General features: G+C 39.7%; 1 protein-coding gene across 4 annotated transcripts in view; it reads right to left on the reverse strand.

Moving 5' to 3' along the window:
* The window catches only part of TIAM2 (TIAM Rac1 associated GEF 2), a 166645-nt gene that overhangs the window by 51761 nt on the left and 97067 nt on the right, over nucleotides 1–17817 (reverse strand). For 3 of the 4 annotated variants that reach the window (XM_059841929.1, XM_059841930.1, XM_059841931.1), the window contains 7 exons: nucleotides 13544–13729; nucleotides 12469–12615; nucleotides 8963–9025; nucleotides 4542–4709; nucleotides 1770–1875; nucleotides 1274–1351; nucleotides 242–334 (listed from right to left, as the gene is read on the reverse strand). In XM_059841929.1, coding sequence (XP_059697912.1) covers nucleotides 242–334; nucleotides 1274–1351; nucleotides 1770–1875; nucleotides 4542–4709; nucleotides 8963–9025; nucleotides 12469–12615; nucleotides 13544–13729 — 841 coding nt within the window. The remainder of the gene's footprint in view (nucleotides 1–241; nucleotides 335–1273; nucleotides 1352–1769; nucleotides 1876–4541; nucleotides 4710–8962; nucleotides 9026–12468; nucleotides 12616–13543; nucleotides 13730–17817) is intronic. The other variant, XM_059841932.1, reaches the window with a different exon arrangement.

Genomic DNA, 17817 nt, shown 5'->3' on the forward strand with positions numbered 1-17817 from the left:
GGCTGAACACAGACTTTGTCTCCAAGGGTGAATAAGAACTGTCCCCACTACACTGAAAGGATAATTCAGTTACTCTGTATACACTATTTTTCCTACTGTTACATACTTTTCATGGTCTTCAGGAGAGAAAACTGTGAACAGAAAGCCAAGAAATATTTGAGACAGCATTACTAAAGCTCCTTCAAGTTTTTGGACTCAAAAAAGATAATGAATAGTTTTAAACACAAACAAGATACAATACCTTCCTTGTATGCCAGTCCATCAGGGAGAACATCACTTACAAAGATATGGGTGAGATGTTCATTCTCAGCAACTTGGGCTGTGACAGCAAAGCCTGAAGTAAAAGAGGTTTAAATCAAATAAACTTTCTTGGGAACATTTCCCTTTTATTTCCTGCATTTAGTAGACTTTACATGAGAAGGAAGATACTTCTCATGAGAACACACCCACAGAGAATATAGAAATTACCACATGGTTACCCAGTCATTGTAAGACCTGTTAAAATTTGTAAGACTTTTCAACTCCCAGAAAATGCTATGCTCTGATGCAAAAAAAAAAAGTTTCAAAAAAGTATTTTCGACCTCAGCTCCATGACATTTCCATTACACAGCACAGTCCATCTTTATATTAAGAACTCTGCAGAGTATCCATCAGACATAGAGGTGCATTAAACAATTCCAAAAAGTGGAAACCCAAACTATAAAGCAACAAACTATACTAGACTAATGAGTAGGAAAGGTCAGAAAATAATAATTTAAAACTGACTTGCAGCTAAAGCACAGCATAAAGCTGCCTTACAAAGGTATCTTTGCAAGGCATGCAATTATTCCTAGGCATAACTACCTCCCCTGGACAAAAAGCCTGTCAGAATTAGTTCCAAAGTATACTTTTGATACTGTGCCAACAGAGGATCTCACTGAAAAGAAAAAAAAAAAAAAAAAAAAAAAAAAAAAAAAAAAAAAAAAAAAGGCTGACCTTGACCAGTACCTGACTGAGAGCACTTATATTAGTCCTGGCAAAGGATATTCATATTTCTGACAAGCCCATGCTTCAATTATTTGCCCACTGTAGGAAAATGAGAAAGTTCCAAAACATAAGAAATGCACTTGCCAGTGTAAAACAATCAGTTTGGGTCTTTGTTATAATGCCTTGAGTTCTTTGTAGACTCACACTCTGAGCTATCAAGGATGGCTCTGTCTGCTCTCAGAAACTAAAAAGTCCCAAAGAGAGAAGTAAGCAATGAGAAGAATAGAAAGAATTCCTGTGAGCTTACCATAATCACTTATGTTTTCAGTCTTTGTAAGATGAACATGATAAACATTTAATGGACAAATTTCTATTTCATCATACACCTGTTAGAAAAGAACGATAGCAGAAGTCATCAAAAATGAAAATGCAAGCATCAAACCCCAGACACAGCATGAGAAACAAGGACAAAATTCTTTGCATCAAGACTTGCTGTCTTTACACAGAGAACTGTCTTACTTTGCAAGCATCACTGCTATTAGTGAGACTAAAGTTAAAGACCAAAAACCCACTCTGCAGTACAAGCTGACACTTTACTTTTGTACTAAAAGCCTCATTCAAATCTTCAGACATTTCTTGAAGAAAGCGTTTGCAGTGCCTAGCTACTCAAAACTGTGAACTAAAATGCAGTCCCAGAACATCTTTAAAATCTTGTTTTAGATCTAAATTTCCCATATTTCTAGGTGATAACTCAACTGCAGCTACTGACATCACAAAACTTTATCTAAAAGGAGTTACACTTCCCTGGTCTAGTATGTATTCATATGGTTCAGGAGCACAATACTCAGTATTTTCATCAACCAGTCTTCTGAGTTGTAGGCCATAGTGTCTTGGCTCCAGCTGTTTCATCTAAAGAACAAAAAGAATGGAGGTTGGAATTCATTATTTATTTCCAGAATCCTAGAAGACAGAGAAATGACACACACACAACAAGCTTCTAAAATCATGCAAAAACAATCTCAAAAAGTAATTTTCTACCTATTTTTGTAGTAAAACCAAAACTAGATGCTTAAAATACAAGATGACAGTGCTATTTCCATTTTGCCTTATGATCCTCCCAAATCCTTTAATAAACTCTCTGTCTTGGCTATTACAGTAACTGAGCACTAATATACGTTTCCAAAGATATCTCAACAGTCTTCTGTCCTTTTGAACTTAACACAAGCACCTTTTTCTATGACTACTTCTGATGATTTAGTTCTGCTCAGCAGCTTTTGCTTCTGATGTAGAAAATGTGTGTGCATGTATGGGCAGTTAGGAGAGGAGATGGGATGGCAAGCAGGTTCCCTAAGGGTTTGCCTTTATTAGATCTTATTTTTATTGCTGGGTTTCATCTATGATCAGAGAGTTTCCCCTATTTTTTGTTACCACATGAGGTCAAAGCAAAGATCCTGTCTCAACAGGAAGCCAAAGGGAAATAGGGATATTCCCAAAGGATATTAGCCTGAAAGCACTGAGCTCCTGATGGGAAGCTCTGAAAAAATCAGGATACTGGTGATACCAAGGCACAAAACACTTCATTTTAGCATATTAATAGACCAACAGTTCTAAAACAGGAGGAAGCAACATTTCCAAAAGAAGAGGACTGACTACCTCCCTGAGGGTTATTTAACCCCCTTAATACATCTCAGCAGTTTACAAAATCAAACTCTACTGAGTAACTGGTAATTAACATTTATTACAAGCTGCAGTTTACAAGTTACTTGTGTTCTGAATCCTGAAAAATTGAATTCAAATGCACAAGTTGTTTTACACGCACTATCCAAAAACCTCAGATGGAAAACAGCAATGAGAAAAGTATACACCTTATAAAGCATGGATGAAGGGGAAAAATAAAACCCCAACAACTCTTCTGAACTTTAGCCTTATCCACACAGCATTCAAACATTTTCTGTTAAGAAGAAAGATTCCTTACACTCACCAGAGCAGAATGAAAATGTAAGAAGGAAAAGAACCAGGACAGATGAGCAGAAAGTATTCAGCATTAGAGAATGCTTATGAAAAGCTTTACACACAGAATAGAAAGACAAAATAAAACAGAAAAACATTTAAGAAAAAAAATCAAGGAATTTAAAACTAAATTTTCATGCGATACAGACAATGAAAATTAAAAGTCAGCTTTACAATTACAAATATTTTGGAATGATAGAGTAAGAGAGGTAAGGAATTTCCTTTTCCAACTTAATTTTACTTTTATAAATTTTATTTCCTCCTTTAGGGTTCTCGCACAACGCCCAAAGGACTTCAAAATGTTCTGGCTCTTCCGTGCCACCTGGTGGCCAAGCCGTGTATCAGACAATCCTTTAGCCTGACAGGGCACAGCCAAGTTTTTAAGAGTAAAGCCAAATATTAAACATTTTCTCAAGGATTCAGTCTCCACCAATGATGCCCTGGAGACGCATTGGGACTTGCCTAAATCAGAGTGTTTATTTTGATTTTAAAAACTACAGTTTACTCTGGATTGTTAAAAGCTTTTCTTCCCCCCTCCCCCCCCCACCCTTAATATTAGTGAAAAGAGCCTTTAAATTGGGTCCTTTCCCCCATTACAGTCTAAAACTTCATTAATGTCAAGCCAGTTCAATGAGTTCACATGGAAATTCACTGTAACCTATGCCAAAAGCTACAGCTGGATCTTGTCTGGCACAGGACTCCTTTTTTTCCTGTTTTTACCCTTGTGAAGTAAATAAAATATATTTACCAGTTGGCCAGAAAACAGAACTTGGGGGTAAAGAGTAATTTTTCCCAAAAAGCTGTTTAGCATCATTTAAGTGTCTTGAATTGTAAAGTTATAGAGTTCAAGCGCTGACACATATGGAGGCAAAAATGTTAGGTGTATTACAGTGCTCCAGAGGTGCTGGTGTTTTGTCTGTAGCTAAAACTGGTATTTCTATTTTACCTTCAACCTGTGCCTCAGTTTTCTGCTCCTGGTCTACAGCAATCCCTCTCAATTTGCCAGCACTGATCACAAGCGAACTCACTCTTTGAAATTCACAAATAGAGCTTGTATTTCATTAAAAGCTTATAAAGGTCATTTCAGAAGCAAACCTATATTATAGCCTTTGTCAGAGAGTCTTAAATGTCTTAATTTCCTACTCTAACTCAACCAGTCCCTGTTGCTCCTCTGTGATTAATTTGCACAGAACGACCGGGTTTGCCGCAAGGACAACACAGAGTGGACACGTGCTGAGACTGCCCAGGGCACATTGTCATTGCTCTTCAAGTACCCCCTGTGTGCTGTCTCCAGAAATGCTCTTGAAAACCTTTCCACAACCCTGCTGCCTTAGCTACAGCATATAAAAACCACAACTAAGGAAAGGGAGCAGTGTGCCTTAAGCATCTCCCTGTTGCAGTCTCATTACGTATTATTGGTATTATATAATATCTCATTAGTGAATTATTATATATAATGATAATCTTAGCACCGTTTTCCCTGGTCATGCATCCGCTGATATACTACGTTCCTGCTCAAGTCCACAGCTATTTACAAGGAGCAATTGAGCATGAAAAATAAGTACCTTGCATGCCAAAGACAAAACATCCTCCACCCTGTGCTCTGGCTTGAGTGTCAGCGCCACAGCTTGGCCATCACAGAAATGAACATACGTCTGTGTTTCCCAAGCATTCTCCTTCTGGATGCTCTCTGGCACTGAGCAGTAGACATTCAAAAAATCATCAACTTGCTGCTAGAAACAAGAGAGAAAAGTACAACATATATGAATGTTAGAAAAAAAAAAAACAAACAAAAAAACCCCATTTCAATTAAATTAGCAGTTTGCAGTGGCTGTGATTCAAAAACAGTGCTGTGTATTTCCCCATGGCAATCCAGGCAGAGTTCGGTTACCTGCTCTCATTCATTATTGAAGACCTGATTTTTAGAGCTTGGATTGAACTTGCTGTGCTTTCCCATGATGGAGTTTCATGCCTTTATCTCATACTAATCATTGATTTAACCAACTGTGGAAATATGTATCTACTTGGTTTTATATCACAGTGGAAATAAATGTTTAAGAAGAACTGACAACTACAATTTTACCTAACCAAAACATGTAAAATAACTCTGTAAATAAATAAATAGATTGAATTAGTGTCATTTTGACAGAAGGTGACAACAAAATTCCAGCAGAGCGCACTGTGGAGCAAGGCCAGCCATAACAAAATAAAGGCCTAAAGTAGGAATAAAGTGCTCCTATTTTATTTACAGTTTGAGAACACTGTGTTTCATTGGCAGCAGAGGGTTTTTTGCCTGTTTACCATTTTGCTCCACATTCCCCTTCCTTCCAACGCCACTCCGCTTGATCAAATAACATCAGTCCTAAATAAATTCCCTGTCACTTTCTCACCCTTCATTTTCACACTTTCTCTTGTACTGCACTTCAGGCTGCATGTTTCAAAGGAAGCCACACAGGAGAAGACAAATACCAAGAGCTGTTCAGAATTTGGAGTCTCACATATTATTTGGGTCAGCCTATTCAGCACATCACTTAATTACCTATATCAAGGCATTTAAGTTTATGCAGATGGGGTCCCTTGATTCCCCATGCAGCCACTGGAAATGGACAATAACTCAATAGAGTGGCAAGACTTCCACTCAAGGCATATCTTAAGATATCCTGAGCTGTTCCCAGGGATCCCTACCTCCTTCATACTTTTTGTTAGTATTTTTTGTTTGTTTGTTGTGCTGGGGGGATTTGTTGCCTACATAAAGACCCTTGAATACACAGTTTTGCCCCCTCTCCACTGGGACATAAGCCCAGGGTTGCACCACAATTAAAAGCTGCTGTAAAAGCTGCACAGAGCCTCTTTTCCTTGCTGCAGGCAGCAAAGTTATTGACAACAATCTGTCAGTAGCAACAGAGAGACCAATATTCTTTTCTTTTTGCAAATAACAACTGAGGCTGTAAAAAAGTGAACCAAGCAATCCTATCCAGGTAATTACCAAACAATGCAGAAATTCAGGTTACAGACAACCCAGATTGTGGCATAGCAATGTGAAACAAGAATAATAGTAGCTTGGTGAAATAATATTAATGAACTAAGTCTTTTCATTAATCTTGTCTGTCTTGCTCAACCGTCCCTTTTAACTAGCTGAACACGAAATTTCAATTAACACAGGTGATGGAAATCCTACTGAAATCCATCAATTTATACATAACAGGAGTCGTGTTCTGCTACTGCAATTAACACAGCATTGAAATCCACACCAGGAGAAGTTTGACCTTGGCGGCTGTAGGTACAGCCTGCTCGTAATGCTGGTGATGTTGAAGATAATTCCTGTGGAATTCTAGTCCTCTCAGCACTAAATCAACTGCCTGAGAATGAAGCCTGACCTATCTCCACAGTGTAAATAACAGAAAGGAGAAAGGGGCAAGGCAGGGAGGCTGTGAGAGATCAGCACACATGAGTCTGGCTGAATTTCCCTGGTAGCTTTCTCCAGGGAAAACCAATGCTATGCCTGCCTCAGCAAGGGAGGTTTGCCACTACTACATTGGTTTATTGCCCTGCAACACTAGCACTCCAAATCTGTGCAACTGGAATAAATCTCACTATTGCCAGAGATGAAAAAAAAACCATAACCTCACATCATAGAGGATTAAGGTGATAAGAAATAGGTTCAAGGCCACCTTTTGATATAAACCTTTATAACAGGACAGAAAACTTTGCAGCCAGTGTGAGCTACATCCTTTCCTTGCCATGTACACTGATGCTCAAGCATACAATTTGAGATGAACTTCCCTCTGTTATTAAACATGACTGTGTTCCTTAACTGCAGTCAAGGAACTGTTGCTTCATCCACATTTTCCGTCTCAGAAAATCTGACATGAAAAGGGTTTTTTTTTCCTGTTATGCCTGCAGTGACCAATTCCACAATAGTTCATTCATTCATTGCCACATGAAGTTATAACAACCCATCCAATTTTCCAGAAAGAGGCGCCAGGACTTGCAGACTGTCACATGTTGTGCCACAAGGCTGCTGCAGGACCAATAGGTTACTTCATAATTTCCTCCCACTATTGGACTCTAGTTTTATCATCCTTTTCAGGGAAAATACAGATTCCCTGGCAGACTTTGCTATTTGTCATACCCAGGCAGCATTTTATAAAAGTTTTGATGCTGTTTTTGTTTTTTTTTTTATTTTAAATCAGTGAAACCAGGCTGATGCCAGAGTAACGGTTTTCAAAGTTATGATGAATCATTTCTGAGTTGTTGTATGATTCACCAAAATGTCAGGATCTTAAAAATGCCCACGCTGTATTTAATACCCATTGAAAAGTGGTTTCAGAAATAGGGTTGAAATAATAAGGAAAAAAAATGTTTTTCTAGCTCCAGAGGTCTGCTCAGCACCTAAATTGTGTGTGTTTTTCTAGTCTTGAAAGACAAGCCAGCTTAATTTTTAAATCCTGGCCCAAAAACTGCAGCCATATTGACCTCTGATGGTCCTCCTCTACCAGGGGAACAGGGCTGTGCACCCCTACCTGAATTTGGAGAAGGCTGCTTTACCTAGAGCTGGGACAAGAAGACAGACCTTATCCCTTTGCTGAAAGGGATGCTCTCTCTTTCACCAAAGAGAGAGCATCTCATTCTGCCTGCTCCCTAGTTCAAAACATTTCTCTGTCTCCTCAGAAGGTTCAGGAGGAGTAAATGCTCCTGTTAGACCAGAGGACAGGAGAACCACAGCAGACCCTGCTGTATAAGGCAGCTGCAGCAATCTCCCAGCCCCGAGGGAGTTGGCATCCAACCAAGGGACTGGTGTCACAGCCCTTCAGGAGAAACCTTCAGGGGCTGTGCCCAAGAGATTTGGGCACTTCTGATGTGGCAAACATTTCCACGTTTCAGCATGTTTGAACAGGAATGAATTGTGTTTGCTGTCTCTGAGATGGCAGATGGATGCCATCTCCCACCACACACAATGGTACATTCTGGAGGAATTTTTTAAGTGTTCTCTACAGGAGTTGATTTCAACCTCATAATTACAACTTATTTTGAAAACAGAGGAGTGATTTGTTTTAAATACTTTCCCACTCCAGGAAATAACAGGCAAGTCGCCAAGTAATAAAGGGAATTCTGGTATTTCAATCCATTTTTTCAAAGGACAAAATGTGAAGATACTTTCAGAAGGCAAAACAATGTTACAGGATTACAGGACAGCTGCTGTCAGTGGGAGATGTCCTTCCAGACTGGGGGATGGCAACACTGTGCCCCAGGGAGGCTGAAGGAATGGAGAAGGATAATGACTGAGGCCAGGCAGGCAAAAGCAGCAGATCTCCACCTCCTGGGTATCAGAGAAGATCAATCACAGCTATTTACTCAGTAATGCAGCTGAGGGATGCTCCATTATTCTCCTATACTTGGGCAATCTCCAGCTTTATTTTAAATCTCACTTCTCTGATGGGATGGTCCACAGACTCTACATAGATTTTACTGCCTTAAAACTCAAAATACAAAGGTTCTGTTGAAGCAGACAAAGGGGAAAAATATACCCTGGGTTTCTTCTCTGGAAACCATTAAGGTCAGATTGGATGGGATTCTGAGCAGCCTGATCTAGTTGAAGATGTTCATGTTTATGGCAGGGGGTTGGACTAGATGACCTATAAAGGTCTCTTCCAGTCCCAGCCATCCTATGATTTGCCATATTGCGAAAAATGCTTTCAAACAAGCTCAGCACCAAGTGTCTCTCACAGTGTTCAGACTCTATGCATTAGAGTGTGAAGAAGCTTCCAGGGGCTTGGTTTGGTTTTGTTTTTTAAAGCTTACCATGAATGCTCAGAAACTTATGTTGAAGTGGTTTCATGAGCAGAGATTTAATCCTCTTATCTAACAATAAATACATTTTATGAACCTCTTTAGGGTCTCTGAACCAGCCCCACCATTACCTTAGAGAAATGCATTCAGGAATTCAAAACCATGATGATGCAGAATGAGAACAGGCATATCATACCTCAGCAGAGTTGGCTGAATTCTGCATGCCAGCAAATCCATGTCCTCCTGCTGAATCAAAAACCTGTTGAAAACATCACAGATAAATAAGTAGGTTGAACAACTAAACACCTTTGCTTCTGACCTGTTTTAGGTAAATCCATTGAAAAAACAAAAAATAAAATTAAATTAAGGAATATATATCAACCTGCTAAGCCCCAGGGATCTATCTTTTGTATCTTTTATTGCTTTATTCTGACTAGAAGTAATAAAGAAATACAACTCTCTCCATATAAAGAAAATTTAAGCAGTTTTTCTCTTTAAAGCTACATGCACACTCAGATTCAAATATGTATAAAATATGTTCTTGTTTTTTTCTATCTACTATTTAGTAATGAGATTAAAGTCATTTACCTTCAAACCATACACTATACTGGAATTATAAATTTCACCCTTCAGGATACTGTTAGGGAGAGCTACAAATCTCATCATGACATCAAAGGACTATTTCAAATAATTGTTGCTGGTTTCTAAAACCTCCTACCCTACAGTTTTTCATCTTTTCTAACCAGTTTTGTTGGCGCTATCGACTGAAACTTTTAGCTTAGCTTTAAAGGCATAGTTGACCCAAACCCCACACTATTAAGCAACAAAAGTAGCTGACTACTGTGTCTGCTTTGGAAGTGATGAAGGCAGGACCTGAACTGTGCATTGCCCACATGCTTTGGAAATTTAACTACTTGTCTCTCCCAAAGGTGCTAAGATTTTTTTTAAATAAAGTAAATGGCTATGGATACAAATATTTTAGTAATATTTCAATAAAAGGCTGCTGCAAACACAAGGATAGGCCTATACACTTTACATATGACATTGAGATTTGCAAATAATAACATTACCCTCCTAAACTGCAAATTTAAAAACCATTTTTTCAACTCCTTCTGCAGACAACCAATTAGGACAATATCAGACTTACAGTTGAGCTTTTGGGAGGTTCTGGTATTAGCAAAAGTCTTTCAGATAATACAAGACAACAAATTCTCTAGATTTCATACAAAATCCAGTTTCTGCCTAAAAGGTACCACTTCTGAACTTCTATGTCTCACCCATAGATATAATCAAAGTATTTTATTGCTTATGATTTCTCAAAGCAGTTCACCATTAAGACATAAGAAAGCAGATAAGCATTTAAGAAACTGAGGATAATGTGAGCCTAGACATCCCCCATCTGCTACAGTGCAGTTTTATTAACTGATTCGTAGAAGACTGAGCCACTTCATTAATGCTTACGAAAGCTTCCCAGCACAGAAAACTCTGAACATTTTTATTAAAGCCATAAAAATAAACAAGATAAAATTAAAAGCTTCCCTGACACAATGATCTTCAAGAACATACCATCTGATTTTGAAGCTAGGGTACTGTAGATTAAAGCATACCAGCTACAGTCAAATGAACTTAAATCCAAGAAAGTAAGACCTTTTTTAATCTATTGTTTGACAGAAACACCTCAACACAGTAAGCAGAGAAGGAACCTCCATTTCTCTGCTTTACCTGGCTGGCTGACAGAGACAAGAAAGTTATCCTCAGGCCTATTCTGATTTTGATATAGAATTATGTGCATATTCACAAGTCTGAGCAAGAATGTGGCTCTCTATTCCACCATCTTCTAGGTTCATGGGTCAGTTTTCAAGCCATGCCCATAAAAATTCCTCACTTTCATGGGCAACACTCAGCATTTAAATTTCCTTACTTATATTGCAGGATGTTTAATTACAAAAAGAAAAAAAATCAAGAACTCCAGCTTGTCTATGAAAATGAAAACATTTTCGGGCCAGGTGGTTGCAAGGTTTGGAATAAGAAGGGTAGACACCCATTGGGGGGACCTCTGCCTGTGACAGGCCTCCCTTCTCTTTGCTCAGAAAAGTACTGGGAGGGCAGCAGGAGCCTCCTCTCCTTGCCAGAGCTATAATATTCCCTGTCCCTGAGCTCCACAGAATCCCCTTCATGGGCTATAAAGCACATGAGAAGACGTATTACCCAGTTAAAAACAGTGCAAGGTATCAGCTCTGCTGGGGACAGAGCTAAAGGGTGTAACATTCCTTCCCTCAGTGCTCATGGTAATAAAGAAATAGAGGTGCAGGACTCCCAGACCAGACTCTGCTGCTGAGGAACAGAGGGGAAGTTATGTGAAAAGGATGACCCAGGGAAAATTTCTCCTTTAGTTCCTTCTATTGTAAGGCAGACTTGAGTTTTATTAATCATTTTCACCATGTTAACACACCTCAATCAATATGCTAAAATGTCTAACAGGCAGAAGTTTAATGCCACTGTAATACATAGATATTTACCTATTAAAAATACAAACCACTAGACCAGAAAATCCTGATGGGTTATTTTGCAACATGAGATCTGTTGGATCAGCTCTGTGTCTCAAGCAGGACATGTACAGGTAGGCTTGTTTAAATATTCTGCAACAGACTACCACGCATGCAAGAACAGCCAATTTTCAAATGCTGATCAGAGATTTTGTGACTAATAAAATCAAGGGCCAGGAACAAAGTTACCTAATGAACAATGCACAAAATACTGCTTTACAGGAGCAACAGCAGACACGGCAGAGGCTAGTGAAAACAGGAGCGCTCTGAGTGAGAATGCACCTCTGTAACTTCAGCCTCACTGCCAAGAAGCGTCTCTGCTCTTATTTACCTTTTTTTCAGGGAAAAAGCAGCAAACTTTTGTTTTGCATATAACTGAGCTTTTATTGAGAAAACACAGACTCCTGAAGTGTGGAGCTTGCACTAAATGTAAGCATGGGCCATTAGTTCTGCCAAGAGAAAAAAATGCTATGGTTTCACCAGCAGCTCAGCCCTTCAGTGGGGGCACACATGAGCATAGACCTTCTCCCTAGAGCCAGCCTGACCCTGCACACCAAACCTGTGCCAAGTCTTCAGTAAACTGGTTTGGCATTATTAGTCAGCTGTCTGTACTGAGAGCTGACTCCCTGCATGACAGCAGTCTTCTCCTGGTGGCTAAAATGTACTTCCAGACAGTGTGTGTTGCTTTAAGAGGCCATGCCAAAGATGTCTGTCTTGGCACAGTCTTTTTCCCCTGAAGACTCACCTATGTCACTTTAATAAATTGCAACAGTGCTTCAGAGTCCCAGTCACAAACAAGCACATGCTGCATTAAGGACTGTGCAGAGAGGCTATCTTGAAAGAAACCCTACATCCAAACAGTTTGCAGTGCGCCAGAAGTTGTTACAAATTCTAGCCTGATGTTCTTATGCTGACAATACTGAAATTACTGGGTCAAAACCTGTCCTTCACCAATCTTATTTATAACAGAAAAACCCAAATTAGACATAAACTCTCCACAGGTGATGATCCCATTGCAAGTTTGCCAAACCTACTGAAACCTTGGATGCAGGTTTGATGGACAAATGTCTTCTACCCCGTGCACCAACAGCACCTTGCAGGATGAACTCCACGAGAAACAAGCCATTCTATGCCATCCCCAGCAAGTAAGATCTACCTGAGTTATGGAAGGTCGCTTTTCTTTTCCTTTTCTTGCCAATGTGTCCAGTCCTTTTAGAGAAGAAAATAAACCCTTCTTATTTCGAACCCTTTGGGACAGAGACAGGGTACGTTTCCTGAGAGCAGCTTCATCCCTGGAGCAGATCTATTGAAACACAGAGACAGACCCTCTTTTATCACTTTCATAACAGCAAAATATTGACACTTATTTCAACATGAGACATCAAATGGGGCTTACTTCAGTTCATCTCAACATAACATGCCAAAGTGCAAGGACAGTATTTTAAGCTTTCAGCAGTGATGCTTGTTTCAGTATTCCAGGGGCATGGCAGCATAATTTTTTTGTCATGGGGCAAAATTAGTAGCCATAGGAAGGGAGAATCTGAGAAAATATTGCTCTGTAAAACAAAAGCTAATGAAAAGGCTCTGAATAAGAATGATAAACTATCATTCAGATATGAAATTTCTAGAGGAAGAGAGACTCTCCACATTGCCAAACATAGGAGATAAATGCTATGGCTTTGAGTTATTAACAAGGAATGGCACAAACCACACAAAAACAGTGGCAGAGAGGAACACATTCCCTGACGGGCCTTTCAGTGCTACTCTTCAGACTTTTCCTGCAGCAAATGTGGTCCAGCCCTCTCTGCCAAGATCAGCCTTACAGCCCTGCCAAGGCTGAAGAGCAGAGGCGAACCTGCTACTGCTGTACTTCCCTTGAAGCTGACGAGGTGGCAACAGGTTAAGGCTGAGGATCTCACTCATTCTTCTTTAGAAACACAGCCCACAGTTCTTAAAAAAAGTGACATTTAATTTTGAATTGTCTCTAGCTTTAACCCGTTCTAAGAATACTTCCTTTTTAGGAGGGACTCCAAGTCTGGAGTTCTCTGGGGCAAAAAAAAAAAAAAGCCATGGCCATATCCTGTAGAAGAAAATGTATTTGCAGTCAAAGAGCAGGCAGAGAGGGTGAGAAGGGTACAGAGCTGCCTGAGCAATGCATGTGGGTGCAGCCACGTATTATCCCAGCACAATTCCACATTTAAGCACAGCCATGGAAGTGCATTTGGACTTACCAGTGCATGGAAGGATGAGACAGAGAAAATGCCGAGCCTCCCCAGTGCCAGTTTTGAAGGACGGCTGGCAGCAGCCAAAAGGCTCTTTGGGTTTGGGAGCTCCCCACCTTGCAAACTGGATAGGTAACATCGCATTCGGAAAAGGTCCATGTTAAATTTTTCCAGGTTTTGTTCCCATTGCTGGATCTGTTTGGATATAAAAAGGGACAATTAAATGGGGGAAAAATGCCTTTGTGGGCTGCACTGAAAATTCGAGTGCTTCCCCAAACCCAGAGTAAATTGCTTTCATCTGGTAGTATATGGATTAGATTAGTTATTCCCTGCCAAAACGCATTCAGTCATATTGTGTTACATCAACCCAAAAGATGACTTGAAATAAAACAAAGCTGGTGGTCTTAAACACATACTGACAAGATGAACATACCATGAACTTCGGGTAGTTTGATAGCCACAAAAACAGTTACATAAAAACACAACCCTGTGGTTCACAAAAGCTTGCTTTTTTTTTTTTTTTTGCTTTTTTTTTTTTTTTTTTTTTTTTCTTTCTTCCCTCCCACCACCACCTTCTTTTTGGAAATTAGTTTTAGGTTTTTTAGCTTAGATTGTGTAGCTGGCTGGCTGGCTGAAAGCAGACTAGAAAACAGCTACTCTAACACACTGTGAAAAACAAAGTAGTGATAGTGGTAGGTTCTCTTCATTCTTTACTACCATCCTATGGTTGCTCTAACCGTCAACAGGAGACAATACTGCAAACTGCAAAAAACAGCTATGTAGACCCAATACAAAAAAGAAGGAACGTAAATATGCAATTCTTAAAATATATCTAGCACAGGTACATTAAAATGTAACAATTTAGCCCAGTTTAAATGTAAAATTAGAAAGTGAAGACTCAAATATTTACTAGACTGAAAGCTCTGAATCAAGGTTTAGATGAAGTATTTGTGTTCATACACACTCATTTAAACATATTCACACTCATTTAAAACATACACACTTATTTAAACACATATTCTTATGCACTGCACCAAAGTCAAATTTTGCTCTTCATTTCCTCAATTTACATACTGGTACTTGCAGCAAAAATCTGCCTTCCAGTTGTACAACTAATGTACATCACACAGTAATACCTATAGGTAGTGCAAATAAAAAAGGCAGCACACACTGATAAATGAGAAGGCAGAAAAGGCATGTCCATTAGGTCAAGGAACACTGAGATCGGGTACTGATAAAGTTCCCTGACAACACTGAGCTCCCAGTGTCAGCTCCAATCACTGCAGGCTGCCTGTTCAACAGGTGGTTTAGGGCTGCGGAGAAAGTTCATCACGTTTTCTTTAATGAGCATTGCTTCATACCTTTTTCTGGCCCAGCTGCCTGTCCCCATGTGCACAAGACATTATCACCTCACACTGGGATTAGCCAAGGCTGGGACAAGCACTTTTGTGGCTCAGGAAACAAGCTGACAAATATAAAAAACTCAGGTGGACTATGTCCTTAAGGCTTGTTTAGAAGGAAAATCAGTTCAGTTTCCTTATAATGCTGCCAAATATTTCAAGAATTAAACAAGTATTTTGCCACTTTACTTTCAAGAATTAAGACGTAAGCAGAGAAAGGGCAAAATTGGCCCTGTTAACAACATGGTGCTAAGGTTTTTGCTACAACTGACAGAGACCCCACCCAGTCCAGCTTCCTTCCACATGTGCTCACAAATTGTTGCATCGGTTACTTTTGGAAGTAAGTGGAAAATCTTATTTGGTTAGTAGGGTGAAGAAATAGAAGACAATATACCATTTTGTACAGATATGAATGCAAAATTGTAATTTACAGTACACTTGAAAAATCTTTCAAAGAATGACTATTAAAACCAAAAGAGAGAATTTACAAAAGCTTATAATGAGATCAATTCTCAGAAGTCTAGTGAAAATGGACAGAGACATACACATAACAAAGATGCCTTGTCTAATCTCTCATCACAAACATTTGAAACATGCATCCTATGCACTCCAGAAAGAACAATCTTTCTTTCTGGATTCTTCTATTCTTTCTGGATAATTCTATCCAGAAAGATAAATCTTTCTTTTCCCTGGATTTATTTGATAATTTCTCTTTTTTTTTTTTTTTTTTTTTTTTTGCTTTCTTTGTGCTCTCAGATGCCTCTTTCAGAGCATTTTTCTGCTTGCCAGTACTTTATACATGGGATGACTCCAATAGGAGATTGCGAGATTGGCTCTTTCTGTGTGTCAACATCCAGCTAGAATGAAAACATGGTTGTCAGCTTTTCACAAAGCCAAAAGCTACAAGCTCAGGTAATGTCTTTCCCTTTGAGATGACACCTCTGTGGGTGCAGAGCCAAGTCAACCTTTAATAGCTCAAGAACAGAGCAAGCTTTGTTCTGGGCACCGCTGAAGGAGATCATCCCATCCTCAATGAACACAGGCTGAGAACAGGCATCCTCATGTGTCTTAGGCCTTCTTCAAAATCCCCATTAAACATTTGCATGAAGTTGTATTTTAAAATAAAAAAAATCTAAGACGGGGAAGTGGGGTATGACATGGGGGCATTCTGAGGAAATAATTAAATTACAGTGTTTATCAGTCACGCAGGATACTGGCTAATCAGCTCCAAAAGCATCGGTAATCACAATGTTACATTTAATGGCATTAGCAAAAGCTGTAGGCAAGGAATTTCTGGGATTGTCTTGTAGTCTTATCAAAACCAGGGATGTCTGGAACCAATTGCAGACCATGAACCAATACCAGCTGTTATTTGTCTAGGGCTTTTAAACTATGATAATTCTTCCTAGAGATTTATATTCTTGAAGACTAAATGGGAGAAGCACACAAATAAAAAAGCAACAACTTCAAAGCACAGTATGACCTGGTCCATGAAGTTAATTTACAGCCTGCAGACTCGCTGCTGCAATCCCTATTCTGCTATTGTGTGAGGCAAATCTCTGTCCCACGTGGGAGGACTACCCGAAAGAAGGCTCAAGGACTTAACTTCATCATGCACAGAAAAGACGGCCCTTTGAAATCTGCTGGAAAGCAAACAGGAAAACGTGGCTGCAGCAGAGAGCTGTGGGAGCAGGAATGGGCAACAAGGGCTAACACCAGCCTGAAGTGAGTCCCGAAAGAGATAAGAGATACAGCCAGAAATGAGGCACACCAAGACAAGTGAGCATACATGAAACATGAAAGCATTAAAGGGTTTTTCCAGAGGAAAGGGAGGATGTCACTGTCAGTCTAGGGAAATGTTAAGCAAGGATTTCTCGGTTTAATGGCAGCATGAAAGTGCTTGGAAGAAAGGCAAGAGAGGGCCACCCAAATAAATGTATTGAACCTAGTAGGATCCTATAAGGTAGGGGGGAAAAGGAAGCTGTGGTAGAGAGATAAAATAATAGGAGGAGTAAATATGTGGAAAGCCTTGAGAATGATTTAGCCTGGGCCACCAAGAGAACTCATGCAAGGAAGCCTGGTGAAAGGACAAGACAGTAATTATGTGAGGGATAAGTTTTTGCATCAAAGACTTAGAGTAGGAACGAGTTATTAAGAGTTAACACACAAAGGAAGATCAGCATGGAACTTTTGGCAGTACTTCAGCAGTAATGATCACTTTCAGAACATAAATAGCCAAATCTCCTCCAGGTTAGTTAAAAAACTGTTCAGACAATAAGAAAAAATTGCAATTTAATTACATTTTAAGTCATACAAACAGAAGAGCTAAAGGAAGCTGTTTGAAGGCAGGTCTCTCTCAGACCAATAAACCTGCCAAGTTCTCTATAGCTAAAGTTTAAAGTGGGAGCTTGGGAGAACAAGGGGTAAATATATACATGCTAACAGTTTCCAGCATGTGATATGGGGATCCATAGCTCCTACATGCTCTACAGTTCTCTCTGCAGGTGACATTTGCAGTGGCACCAGCACCTCAGCAGGAACAGGTTTAGGGTTTGCAGGCTGGGAAAGGGAAGGCCTCAAGAGTCCCAGGGAAGGCAGGGTGGCTCAGGGATGGCCCCTGGTCCCTCATCCTTCGAACACTACCCTGCAAACACTATCTTCTGGGGGGCTGAGGAAGAACTGTCTCATGTGCAAACACGTGTTCGGTACAAAGCAAAAAGATTTCAGCATACTAAAACCCAAACCAGCCTGTGAAGGGTGTAAAGCCAGGCCAGAAATTACACCATATCAACTCAATGTAACAATACCTCAAGGACCTAGAAGGAGGATGGAAAAAACTTCCTGGACAGCTCACCTGATAACACCAGCTTTTCACTTGGTGCC

The sequence above is a fragment of the Haemorhous mexicanus genome, chromosome 3, assembly GCF_027477595.1.
Source record: "Haemorhous mexicanus isolate bHaeMex1 chromosome 3, bHaeMex1.pri, whole genome shotgun sequence".
In the NCBI taxonomy this organism is placed as follows: Eukaryota; Metazoa; Chordata; class Aves; order Passeriformes; family Fringillidae; genus Haemorhous; species Haemorhous mexicanus.